This window comes from Rhipicephalus microplus, unplaced genomic scaffold, assembly GCF_043290135.1.
Source record: "Rhipicephalus microplus isolate Deutch F79 unplaced genomic scaffold, USDA_Rmic scaffold_525, whole genome shotgun sequence".
In the NCBI taxonomy this organism is placed as follows: Eukaryota; Metazoa; Arthropoda; class Arachnida; order Ixodida; family Ixodidae; genus Rhipicephalus; species Rhipicephalus microplus.
This window is the reverse complement of record NW_027465085.1, coordinates 45,001-57,974: the sequence shown is the minus strand read 5'-3', so window position 1 is coordinate 57,974 and position 12,974 is coordinate 45,001. Positions and strand designations below refer to the sequence as shown.

The 12,974-nt window shown below is 46.8% G+C and overlaps 1 protein-coding gene across 1 annotated transcript in view; it reads right to left on the bottom strand.

The window, feature by feature from the left end:
- Positions 1-6,465: 6,465 nt before the first annotated feature.
- The window catches only part of LOC142795012 (high-affinity choline transporter 1-like), a 7,686-nt gene continuing 1,177 nt past the window's right edge, over positions 6,466-12,974 (bottom strand). Inside the window, exons 2-4 of the mRNA XM_075885971.1 lie at positions 11,112-11,329; positions 9,134-9,332; positions 6,466-7,376 (exon numbers count right to left, since the gene is read on the bottom strand). Of these exons, the coding sequence (XP_075742086.1) occupies positions 6,676-7,376; positions 9,134-9,332; positions 11,112-11,329 (1,118 nt within the window). The 3' untranslated portion in view covers positions 6,466-6,675. The remainder of the gene's footprint in view (positions 7,377-9,133; positions 9,333-11,111; positions 11,330-12,974) is intronic.

The window sequence follows — 12,974 nt, the reverse complement described above, 5'->3', positions numbered from 1 at the left end:
CAGAATCGAAGAGGACGCGGTCGGGGGTGAGCAGCACGTAGCTTTGGTGTATGACAGGTGTCCTCTTGAGATTTCATCACGGATATTGAACACGTTCCGAATGACTTTGTGAAGCGACCACCATATTGTGTCGAGTAGCCCGCGTGTGATAGTGCGCTCGAGCGAAATATGGTTTCGCGGAAACAAACGGCATTCGGAATTGCCTACAGTTAGCGTTTGATGTAATCGTACAAGAAAACTTCTTATCCATGTACAGCGTGATTTCATTGCGGTCATTATTGCTATTACTGGTTGCGGTGTTCTTGATATCTTTCCTTCACGGTGTCATGCTTACTGTGTTCTTTCGAGATCTACTTCCCTGCAGGCCTCTTCAAGTCTCGTTGATAGTCCATGCATCCATGTAAGGATCGCAGTACACTTCTCCAGAGAGGGTGAGTTGCGAAGTTTTTCTTTTCATTTTCGTTTCTGAACAAAAGGCTTTCGGATCCATTCAGATACACCAAGGCCTGCAGATGTCCAATTTCCGAACGAGCTGTGCATCGAAGACTGTCCAGCCTCAGACCACGAGAAAATGGATTGGGTATTACTCCGTATTGCCCTGTCGGCAGCGTATTCAATCAATCGATGGTAAGTCTGTCAGCAGGAAAGGCTTCGATAAGCTCTTTGCCCATTTCTTGCTAAATATCATGTACGCAGAATTCGTATAGCGGTTGTGACTACATGTGCTTGTCTATCCGTCGTTTGTCATTGCAGCTTTCGTGCCTCTGGCTTTCATTGCCTCCCGAGATAAGGACATGGGGTTGGCTTCTGTGGACTTCTTCCAAAGCTATTCGTTCCTGAGATCACCTGGGGCATCAGTCGTCATATGGGCGAACCTTTTGGTGCCTTTGAACTTCTTCGCTGACGGAGAAATTCTGGCAGACGGCACATTGCTGCTATCTCTGAAACTCTGTTGGCAATTGCCAAATTCATACGACTCTCAAAGCGACGGTGTTTACATATATATATGTAATAGAAATTTTAGGCATATATGCCTAAAATTTCTGCCATTCGTTATTGCAGCTTTCGTGCCTCTGAATTTCATTCCTACCCGTGATAAGCACATGGAACTAGCTCCTGCGGACTTTTTCCGAAGCTATCAGTTCCCGAGATTACCTGGGGCATCAGTCGTCGAATGGCCGAACCTTTTGGTCCCTTCTAATTGCTTCGCTGACGGCGCGATCTTGGCAGACGGCGCACTGCACCTACATCTCCAAAAGCTATAGGTGAGGAAATTTTTAGTTATCTTAGCTCCACCCTTGACACTCAAGGCGCGTCGTTTCACCCTCGGTCATGATTTGAAATCCACACGTAGCAACTGACGCATAATTCAATGGCGCAGATAATCTACTTTTATAGATATTTATTCTAAACGCCCGGTAGCGGTCATTAGAATATCTTGAACGTTTCTCGGGGTGTCGCAACTACACTCGACACACCGAGTATATATATATATATATATATATATATATATATATATATATATATATATATATATATATATATATATATATATATATATATATATATATATATTCCACCGGAGACGTGAGTGCTCCCTACATATGTCAACACAAAACTCGATAGACAAGCTTGCCATTAGTGAACTACAAGCTCACGGTATATAGCTCACGTATGGGCTGGTGTCTTACGTAATCGCCTTCAATCAGTTTAAATGCATCAGATAACAAACCGATATAAATAACGATGCGAGCCGGACGCTGAAACCGGAGTCATCGCAACCACTACGTAAAAAAAAAGAGAAAAAAATGGCACAAACTTGATGGAGCAAAGACAGCGAAACCCAGTTGTCGTTTTGGCTACGAGTGGCACGTTGGAGAGAGCGATATGAGGGGCCAACTGATACAACGGGATGCGCACCGCAGCTGGTGTCTCGTCACTAGATGGCCGTCGATGCCTTTGGCCAAGCGATCTCGTGGTCTGCACACTTGCGCTCACGCCTGTACATGAACCGTACAGCAACTATAGATGATGTGAAGAGAGGATGTGGTTGTTGTAGTTCCCGCTAGAACGTACGGAAAGCAGCCGACGCGGAGCGCAAAGACTACGTGTGTTCTTTCATAAAAATTGACAGTGTACACTGAAATGGTAAAGCTCACCTGCGTGCACATAGCTAGAATTATACTAACAGGCATCTCGCGTGTCGTTTCAGGGTCTCAACGTGTGTTCTCGCCTGTGACCCGTTGCAGGAGATCTATGCAGCCCACTCTTTGGCATCGCCCTAAGAGCGATGACGTCCGGCGTATAGTAGCTCTGCCGATGACTCTGGGCTTGTCGAGTATTCGTATGTTTCCTGTGCTTTGTTTGGTGTCGTGCATCGTCTTCGCTGCGTGGGGGTGTTCTCCATAAAGACTTCAGTCACCTTCCCTCGCCCATCTACCGAATGTTGTTCGCTATTTTTTTTTCAAACTTAAGTAAGGAAGAGTGTAAATAGTCTAACGAAGCAAGTTGCCCTATATTGAACAAATTGTTTACCTCAACGGATGGCGCATCTAGCTGTTGAAATGAGAAACCGAGGAGTACAAAAAATATTACCGATAAATGTTTAGGGGGTAAAGATAGGGACCTTTTTACATTGTCTGTTTTGTAGAGTTAACATATGGGACTGCTTGCCTGTTCGCGCGCACTTTCATTCGCTCACAACGCCCAAGTTTGCAGGTAATTTCTGGACTTATATTTGGATTCTGAACCAATAGAACTTACTTTTTACTGCAGTTCATTCCACACTATGGTTTTCATACGTAGTACGCCTGCCAACGACCATAACCCGTTTGTGGTTCTGGGGTAAATTGCGGAGAACCTTGGGGAACTACAAAATCGTTTATGTCGGTGGAGAAAAAAATCACTGTAGCCGTCAATGCTACACCTGACATCACAGACGGTGAGGTCAGTCCGGCGGCTGAAATCACAGCAGCACATTCGTTGATTTACGCGACTTGTATGCGCAGTCCCGTACTTACAAAATCATGTCGACGGTGAATCCGTGGTGGTTCTTCTGGTGTTCTCAAGCAATAGACTTCTGTAAGCTTTGCCAGGAGGGGAATGATGGTGTCCAGAAGATGAAACACGCTCCGAGCTATCGTCGTCTGCATCTCGCTCAGCACCAAACGAATAGCACTGACTATAGGATGCTGATCATGCCGAGCACTTGCTCATTTTCGTACGTCAGTTTATCAGGTGCAGATGAGCTCGCCAATACTCTTGAAATCTGAAGTCTCTCGTCAGGTGAAAGTAGCCTATACAGGACTACGCCTTGGTTGACCTCCCTGTCTTTATTTTATCATTATTTCGGAGTAGGACGCTAAAATAACTGTTTGCTCTGGTCCATGGACATAAGTTTTGGGAACTGTTGAAGAACCTGTTTTTTAAGGCTGGAATCTAGGTGCTTTCATTCATTGAACAGATTTGTTGAAAATTCAGTTAATATGAGCTGAAACCTATCTGGCCTGTGTACGAAATTCTAACGTGAGAAATTCCAATCCATGAGCCGATTTGCACAGAATTCGTACTGCCTCATCAATAGAAGCTCGTTTGGCATAACCTGGGGCCTTCATTCATTGCACTTATTTGCATGGAATTCATCTTGTTGAATTGGTTGACGGTGGTTGACTTCGTGGTCAGAACCCGGGCCTTTAATTCAATGCACTCATTTGTACGGGATTCATCGTGTCGAACTGGTGGAAACCTATTTGAGTTTGTCCCGAAGTTCAAATCAGGACTTAGTTTCTCGCACTAACATGTATGGGACTAATAGTGTCTAATTGGTAAAAGCCTGTTTGGCTTCGTCTCCAGGTTAGAACGCGGGCTTTTCATTTATCGCACCTATTTGTACTGAATTAATCGTATCAAATCGGTAGAAGCTCGTTTGGCTTTGTCTCGAGGTTGGAACCCAGGACTCTTTCATTGCGCTCATTTGTAAGAAATTTACCGTATCGAATTGGTAGAAGCCTATTTGTTTTTGTTACGAGGTCAGAACCCGGGCCTTTCATTCATTACACTTATTTGTTCGGGATTCATCATGTCGAATCGGTAGAAGCCTGTTTGGCTTCGTCCAGAGGTTAGAACCCGGGCTTCGAATTCATTGAACTCATATTTTCACAGAATTCATCGTGTCTCATTGCTATATGCTCATCTGGCTTTGTCCCGAGGTTTGATCTCTGAATAGTCGATCTCGAGGTCACCACTGCACCAATTTCTTGTAAAAATATAATTGCGTGGGAACGTTCGAAGCATATATTTGGCTCTGGCTCAATTTTATTGCCGTGTGGCTGTTTCCTCACCCACAGAAATTGCTCCAAAACTTTCCTTCCTGCAAATAAGATTTTCTATTTTCTCACACAACGATTGCGTCCGCACACCAGTTGGCGTTTTAAGCGGCAAATTGTGATGACTCTTTTCGTGAAGAACCCACAGTTTGCCATTCATCGTTGCAGCATGACGCCCAGACCCCAGAGTGATCGCTACTTTCAGTTGACATCCGAATTGGACATGGTTGAAACTCTTATTTGACTTTGAACTGTGGGTTGATCTTGAGTTATTGGGCCATCCATTCAACGGATATGTGCTAGAAAAAAACTTCGTATGTGTTTATTTGAAGTGCTTGTTTTGTGTTTGCAAGGTGTTAACCTCGAGCATGTTTCATTCGTGTCATCTTCTTCTGAGAACCCCATCGCGAACATACAAGAGCGCACAACGAACATAAATCAGAAAGGTGTGGGCGTTTATACCCTCGCCTAGGAACACAAAGGCCGCTTCTTGACATTCTCATTAAAGTTTATTGCTTCGTGGTGTAAGCGCACCAAGCTCGGAACCTGAACCATTGCACTTCGGCGTGCACAAGCATCCACTTTGAAGCACCGTCCTGCTCGTAATGTGTAGTTTTTTTTATACACAGATAGAGAAATTTGTTTACCGAAAGGCAAAGAGGTCGGCCTGAGCTACAAAACTGCTCGTGAGCTACAAACACGACCACGATACCTAAACTATGCAAAAGGTAAGGTCTTCGCACCATTGAATCTTACAAAATTTATTTCCATCAAAAGTGCTACGACCTGTCTGGCATAAATCTGCATGTTTTGTCGAAGCGGGACAGCGTGCATCTTTACGCAGTGTAGCTATTGTCGGCTGCTTGTACATCGACTGTTGCTCCCCCGAGGCTTTGTGAATTACGTTCATTGTCTCAAATAAACCATGGAAGTCATGCAGCATTCAAACCCTTTCGGCCCTGGTGCACCGAATTTCACCTTGTACCTCGAGAACAAAACACCAAGTCTGTTCATTCTTGAAGAAGCATTTCTTCACACTGCGATCGACATCACCGTTTGATTTTTGCGGAGCTCGGAGCCGTAAAGCAGCAGCACCTCGACTGAGGTCATCGGGAATGATGCGGGCAAGCAAGGCAACAAGGCGGCCTTCTCAGGATCGAGTCCTGAAGTTGTCTTAAGAGCCTCCACATTGCCAACTACTACGTTCGTTCAAATTTTGTGTTCTTTAAAGTGTAGCAAGAATAAATTAGCCATTATTGTCTTTTCATGACAACAGGGTCATGTTAAACTAATTTGATGTCATGTCTGTAAATCCATGAATACTTTCACCGACTGAATTTCGTTGTGGTCTTCTGAGAGCCTAACTATACAACGAAAATGCGTAATGTGTCTCTGACAAAAATAAAAAATTCAGGTTTGAAAGGGTTAAATATTGCCACGTGTTTGCGGCAAGAAACCAAGAAAGACATTACAATTATGCATATGCTATGTAGGACAATAGAAATGACAAGGAACTCGATTACGCTTTCTATTAAAGAGACCAACCTGCTTGTGTTATCTCAATATTTGCGTTGACCACTGCTTTGATGTCGTAACGATATGAACAAATACTGCATTGACTGTAGTTGCCGATGTTGACGTTTTCTTGACCGTAAGCTCAACGTTCACACATATTTGCTTGAAAAGCCAATAAAACATGTTTTGAGCCTTGTCCTTAGTCTTCGCCTTTGACTGCAATTTCAACCAAAAGCACAAAAATGAGGGTGCGCATTTATTTGCTCTCGCATTCTCAGCACCACTACAAGGTGTACTTATGTAATATTTTTTTTTACTCGTAGTAAACAAAGCAGCAATTCTGATCGATGTAGTACATCTAAATTGAAATTCTTCATTTGATGGAAATGTGCATTGCTAAATGTGAGTACGTACAGGTAGAATAAGTATAATAGACAATATGGATACTGACCCCCTTAAAATTGCCTTTCTCTATATTCCATAGCAAAAAGGAAATGGGGGGGGGGGGGGGGGAGGCACGTGTTCTGTGTGCCACCCCATGCCTACGCCCCCTGTTTTCACCCTCAAAACAGCGTAAGTGGGCTATTCGCAGAGATGACACATTAAGGGTGTAGACAGGGCGCCATCTATGGGTCTTTTATTTACACCCTGAAGGAAGGGTGTCCGCACAATTGAGCTGCAGGATGTTGCAGAAGCACCTTGAAGGATAAAAACGAATTGCGTGTCTATCTATGAAAAAAGACTTGTCAGAGCAAGTCTCATTAACTCTCGGCTCGTCAGCCCTATAGTTTTTCTTTATGACGTTCACTTTTCTTTGGGCTGTTCGCCGTCGCTCTTAGAGACGACGTTCGGCGCCCCAGTCGATCTGGACCCGGCTTATGGAACGATTCTGTTTCTTTAAAGACGCCTTAGACGAATCGCTCGAACGTCTCGCTTCCAGTTTGCTCTCCGATTTCTTGGTGTTGGCCGGAAGGTCCGACTTGGCGGTCGTCGGTTCGGGCGCTCGTCGCGTCGCGTCTTCCGTCTCGGTGTCTTTCTGAGATTGCGTGCTTTCTTTCCGGCTGAGCTTCGAAGAACCGCCCTCGCCGATGGTCTTCCGGGACTTCTTAGCCTCGGCGCTGGTTCTCGTGGCATTCGACGAAGCGTCGCTGGAGCTGGTCTTCCTCGGCTTGGACGAAGCGTTGACGGCGCTGGTCTTGTGGCCTCGGGGAGCGGTCTCGTTCGGGCTCGTGTCGTTCCTGCCGCTCAACTCGTGGTGCGGCGGCACGTGCGTGCAGCTCTGGTCGGTCGGCTTGGACTTGGCCGCGGCGAAGCAGTGGAAGACGTCGAGCCGCTGTGGTATCCAGCCGCTGCGGAAAGCCAGGAACGCGCAGTACGAGCCCAGAAGTTGCGTGATGAGGCCGATCAGCATGCAGGTGAGCCGAAAGGGAAACACCTGGCCGTGCTCTTCGTCGTACAGCGGCAGCCTGAGCGTCACCGGCACGTTCATGATCGGCTCGCCGCACATCCAGCGGAAAACCACGCCAACGGAGAACGCTGCATCAAATGTTTATGGAGAGCGAATTAATATTACGCTCTTGTAAAAGAAACAAAAAAAAGGAACTTGATTGCCATGAAAGCATGCCGTAGCGGGCAACATTTGGCATCCGGGAACATCATTAATTGCGACAAGTTCGGGTTACTGAAGGCACACGGTTTTTTTTTCTCCTCCGGCAATGTTTGCGGCTCAACACTGTATAATATTCTTCGGAGCTGTAATCCGGAATACTGCGCTTCTAGAAAAAATTGCGAAACTCTTAAGCTTCGTCTTCGAAAGATCGTGTCCGTTCGTCCGTGTTCTGGAACAGTGCCAGTTGTGGCCTCTCACTCTCTCGGCAATCACGTGATGACACACTGGCACATAGCAACAGTTGCGCCGCCGTGGCCTCTCCGCCTTACACTCTCAGCAATGACGATGATGAAAGAGTAACAAAAAAGTGCCGCCATATCCACGAAGTGAATGATGATGAGTGGGCGAAGCTCCGGAGGTAAACCTGGTAAACCATGAATCCTCTGTACATTTTGCCCACTCGATTTTATTACATCGCTCCCCCTAGCGTACGTCGCCGCACTAAATCGAACGATTGCCTTCAACCAATGACACGCGCCATATGTGATATCATTCCTATTTTATAAGATCTCGCGTCTTTCATCAACTACAAGTACCGCTTTCTAGTTTATAACATCTTGCATCTTTTCATCATCAGCTACAAGTACCACCATCTAGTAAACACTACAAGAACTAAACTAGAGGTGGCTACATACAGGGGACGGTACCGCCATCTAGTGAACACTGCAAGAACTAAACTAGAGGTGGCTACATACAGGGGACGCACAGCCCACGCCCTAAGGAGCTTCGCCCCTAAAAGGCAACATAGCAGTCATTCAAATGGTCTCAGGGACAAAGTGTGCTTAAATTTTACATCTTAAGGTGAACAACGCGACGGACGCAGCCATTGCTGTGCATGTGCTGCCGCATTCCCCTATTGCGGACGTGGCCGTAAACAGCCCGACGGTGAAGTAGCGAGGTTATTGTCGTATTTTATGACTCTTTTTATACATAACAGCATCCATCATAACAAAAACAATGGTTCAGATACAGTACGAGCGCCACTTTCGGCAACAGCGTCTTTTTGTACAAGACACTGGTACCGAGGCTGCACACTTCATCGCAGCCGTCGCATGCAGTGAAGTGAGGTTGGGGAACGCACTTGCCGGCAAGTACAATTTGCAGCGAGTGAAATTAAACTTGCTCGTGTGACAGCACGCAAATAACATTCGCGGCTGACAGTACTCGCTCGAAGTGCACTTAAGGTGGCACGTGTGACAGGGGTATAAATAAATAAGCAAAATGAAATAAACGAAGATGACGATGGTCGAAACTAAAGGGATGACTGGAGGGGGTGATTATTGGGAGCGCTGTATGATGCCCTCAAATAGTCGAGGATTTCAGCATGCGGTCGCCGATGCAGGCCTGCCAACGATGCCCCCACAACTACACAAAACAAAGAACTCGGTCCAACTAGGGACACTTGACTCGAAGCAAAAAAAAATCGTACAGGTCACTAGTCTATTCTCAGAATGAGAGGGACGCAGCCGGATTTTTTATTCCGATTGCATTATAGTCGACATTCGCCCACTTTGGAGAGGTGGGAAAAACGCATCGTGAAGGCTTAGTGCTACCAAATTCGATACTTCGCTACTGATACCTTTTGTCAACGATGATGGTTTTTGTCATATGAACCTTGACTCACCCAGCAATGAGCCGTACGTGTTGCTCTTTTCGAAGTAGAGGACGCATATGAGCTGCGGAAAGAGCAGCACGTAGATTAAGTCCGAGCAGAGAAGCCACAGCTCAAACACGGACTCCACGGACAGCGCCAAATAGGTGGCCCAAGACCCGATGGCGAATACCATGATTCGCAACACCAGTGACACCTCGACGTCGGAAGCCTGCGAAACGGTTGTGCGGGCTAGTTGGTTGCAGAAGCGTACGCATTTGGGCTGGTTGGTTCTGCCTCCACCTCTAGCGCTTGACTTGACTTAGAATCTTGCCTCTACGCGCGTCACATGCTCTGCCCAGCACTCATCATCATCATCATCATCCTGACTACGTCCACTGCAGGACAAATGCCTCTCCCATGTTCCGCCAGTTAACCCGGTCCTGTGCTTGCTGCTGCCAATTTATACCCGCAAACTTCTTAATCTCATACTTCTCATACTCTTAATCTCTTTTTAACTTCTGTGATATGTATGCTGACTGAAGAAATAAACATATTTGGTTGCTAGTCAGCGCCCTGTCCTGTTGTCCTTTCTTTTCTTGTCCCGTCTTTTTAGCGCTGTTTTTTAACTTCTGTAGTTGGTTGCCACAATTTTTACAGCGCAATTATAAACACACATACCAGGGGTGTTGCCAGAAACCCATTTCGCAGGGTGCACCACCCTGAATTGGAGGAGGCTGGCAGACAGATGTGGTCGAGTGTCAGATTGGTCTGTATATGCCATGGCGAAAAAAAAATCAGGGTGGGTCGGCACGGGCCCGTTTTGCCACCCAGAGGCGTAGCGATATAATTACATATATTTTTTTGGTGGGGGGACCTTGCCGATTTTGGGAGGGGCACCCTTTCGGAATGGTTCTTTTTCGCTCTCTATACCATGGCGTAAAACATTTGGGGGGTGGGGGGCACGGGCCTGGTGTTCCACCCTATGGCTACACTCCTGGTGCCACCCCTTGGCTACGCCACTGACATACACAAGAGAATACACAAAAAGAGGTGGGGTGCTTGCGATAGTTGGTTTCTCGTAATGTCTTCTTGTTCTTGTGTGTCGCAAGCCCGCAGCAAGCAGTGTGATGCTACTGAATGAGGAGCTATCTATTTCTACCGTATTTATTAATCTAAAATGCCCAGCAGGTTTTAACCCACAATCCTTGCTCTTTGTGCACGTTCTGCGCTTACGGCGTAATGAGCTTCAAACTTCTCTGTATACGGTATGCATCATGATCATTATAATCATCCTGACAGCGCCCACTGCAGGGCAAATGCCTCTCCCACGCTTGGCCGATCAACCCGGTCCTGCAGTGCTTGCTGCGGCCACGTTATCCCCGCAAACATCTTAATCTTATCTGACCACCTAACCTTCTGCCTCCACCTCTAGCGCTTGACTTGACTTAGAATCTTGCCTCTACGCGCGTCACATGCTCTGCCCAGCACTCATCATCATCATCATCATCCTGACTACGTCCACTGCAGGACAAATGCCTCTCCCATGTTCCGCCAGTTAACCCGGTCCTGTGCTTGCTGCTGCCAATTTATACCCGCAAACTTCTTAATCTCATCTGCCCACCTAACCTTCTGTCTCCCCCTAACCCGCTTGCCTTCTCTGAGAATCCAGTCAGTTACCCTTAATGACCAGCGGTTATCCTGTCTACGCGCTACATGCCCGGACCATGTCCATTTCGTCTTCTTGATCTCAGCTATGATATCCTTAACCCCCGTTTGTTCCCTAATCCACTCTGCTCTCTTTTTGTCTCTTACGGTTACACCGGCCACTTTCCTTTCCATCGCTCGCTGCGTCGTCCTCAACTTAAGCTGAACCCTCTTTGTAAGTATCCAGGTTTCTGCTCCGTAGCTAAGCACTGGCAAGATACAGCTGTTATATACCTTCCTCTTGACGAATAGTGGCAATCTACCTGTCATAATTTGAGAGTGCTTGCGAAGTGTGCACGCATACCATGGGCCGAATGAAGGACTGATAGACGTTCTTGGTGACCATGGAGGAGGCGCTGAGCATGGAAGAGTCCGCCGACGACATGATCGCAGCCGTGATTCCGATCAGGCCCATGATGGAGACCAAGCCGGACGTCAGGTAGCGGATCGAGTTGGGCAGCACCCGGTTGCTGTCCTTGTTGCGCAGATAGTAGGGCCCGTGGTAGCCGGCGGCCGTGAAGTCTGAAAGGAGACAGCTTTTGGAAAGATGTGGGCGGAGCGTTTTCTATGCAGGATAAAGCCGTCCCCTATTGGGAAAATGGGGCTGGTGAAGGTTTTCGTCTTTATTTTATTCTTTGTTTCTTCAGCATTGAGTAACGCTCCCTACCAAGGAAGAATAAATTTAAATTAAGCAGCACTAAAGACGGATCGAAAATACACGGACGCGTTAAGTCTGTCTGTATTTTTGTACTGTCTTAAGCACTGTTTCCTTACTCGTTCACTATAAGTATTGTTCATGTGATGCCACTTCCGCCGTTGTCGCCATCTTCCGCCATGCCCGAGTACCTCGCTGGGTACCTACTGCAGTTTGCGTGCTGCAGCGCGGTTTGTTGAGGGCTCGTCATTTGTTGCTGTGCGCGATGTTTAAAGAGAAGCTGTGCGGTTTTTCGTAGTCAAGCTTCAACGAGCTCATCGGGTCAGGAAGGCCTCGCTTGTTCACTTGATACAAGACCGGAAAATCAAAACGTGCGACACGTATACCAGCTACCGCGTATATACGCCGGCTGCCCGCCACGATCTACGAGGGCCCATTATCTCGCTTCCACCACAAATTGCGTGGCCCAAGAACAAGTGAAAGCCCGAAGTCTCTCGAGCCGCGATTTCAAAACTGAATGAGCGAAGCGCACAGCTCCCATCGAAAACGAGTAATCGTGCAGAGCTAGGCAAGTTTACAGGGGATATATTATTAATAATAATTTTAATATATTGCTGCGGCCCACACCACCAAAGTAGCAGTGCGGCTCCCCGAGTCTTTTAAACAGTGATGATGTTTAGCGTCTTCAATTGGAATTTGTGGAAACAGCCGAGGAATATATTATGCAAGGTAGAGACTTCGCGTGGTGCGTGTCGCGGTGACGCTGGTCACTTTTTTTTCGCGTATGTTTTGACTCATTTTTACCTTGTATATTACTTTTGTTGTTGTGCGCTAATGTACAGTAGAGTCCCTGAATATGATGGAGACGGTTTTAGAAAAATTAATCGAGCAATTTTTAAAAAACCTTATCCTCCAACTCGAACCGATCGGCTATACTTCAAATCGCGAGTGAACGAATGGCGTTTCACATCCATTTTCACAGTTTGTTTGAATGCAATGTCCGAATTCCCGCGATCGCCTTCACAATTTTAACCGCCTCCCTGACACGCTGATTGGGCACGCAGCGGTCGCGGACAGGTTTTGTTTGCAGGTACGTTCTTGGATATAGCACTTACCCGTAATGAAGTTACACTTGAAGACGCAAATATTACCGGTTCTTCGAGTCGTTTTTGTTAATATGCGCCAGCCAAACGTGCCGGCGCTTTTCGGAAAATCGCAATGCGCGTTCTCAATTTTAGGTAATAACTTTCGACAAAAAAAAAAAAAAAACACCCTGACGCTCTGCTTGCTCTTCGTGGACTGTTATGCGAACTTGCCTCACCAGCGACTGATAATTGCTCCAACTTGCATCGTTGGGCAAAACTGAACGGGCGCATGCACGAGGAAACAACGCGGCAGCGGTCGGCTACGGAGTCAGTAGCCTACCGCAGGCATGTCGGTGGCGCATTTCGGAAGCGACATTTCGGCGTTGCGTGACGCACGTGCACACTATGTATACACCAACCAGCCCAA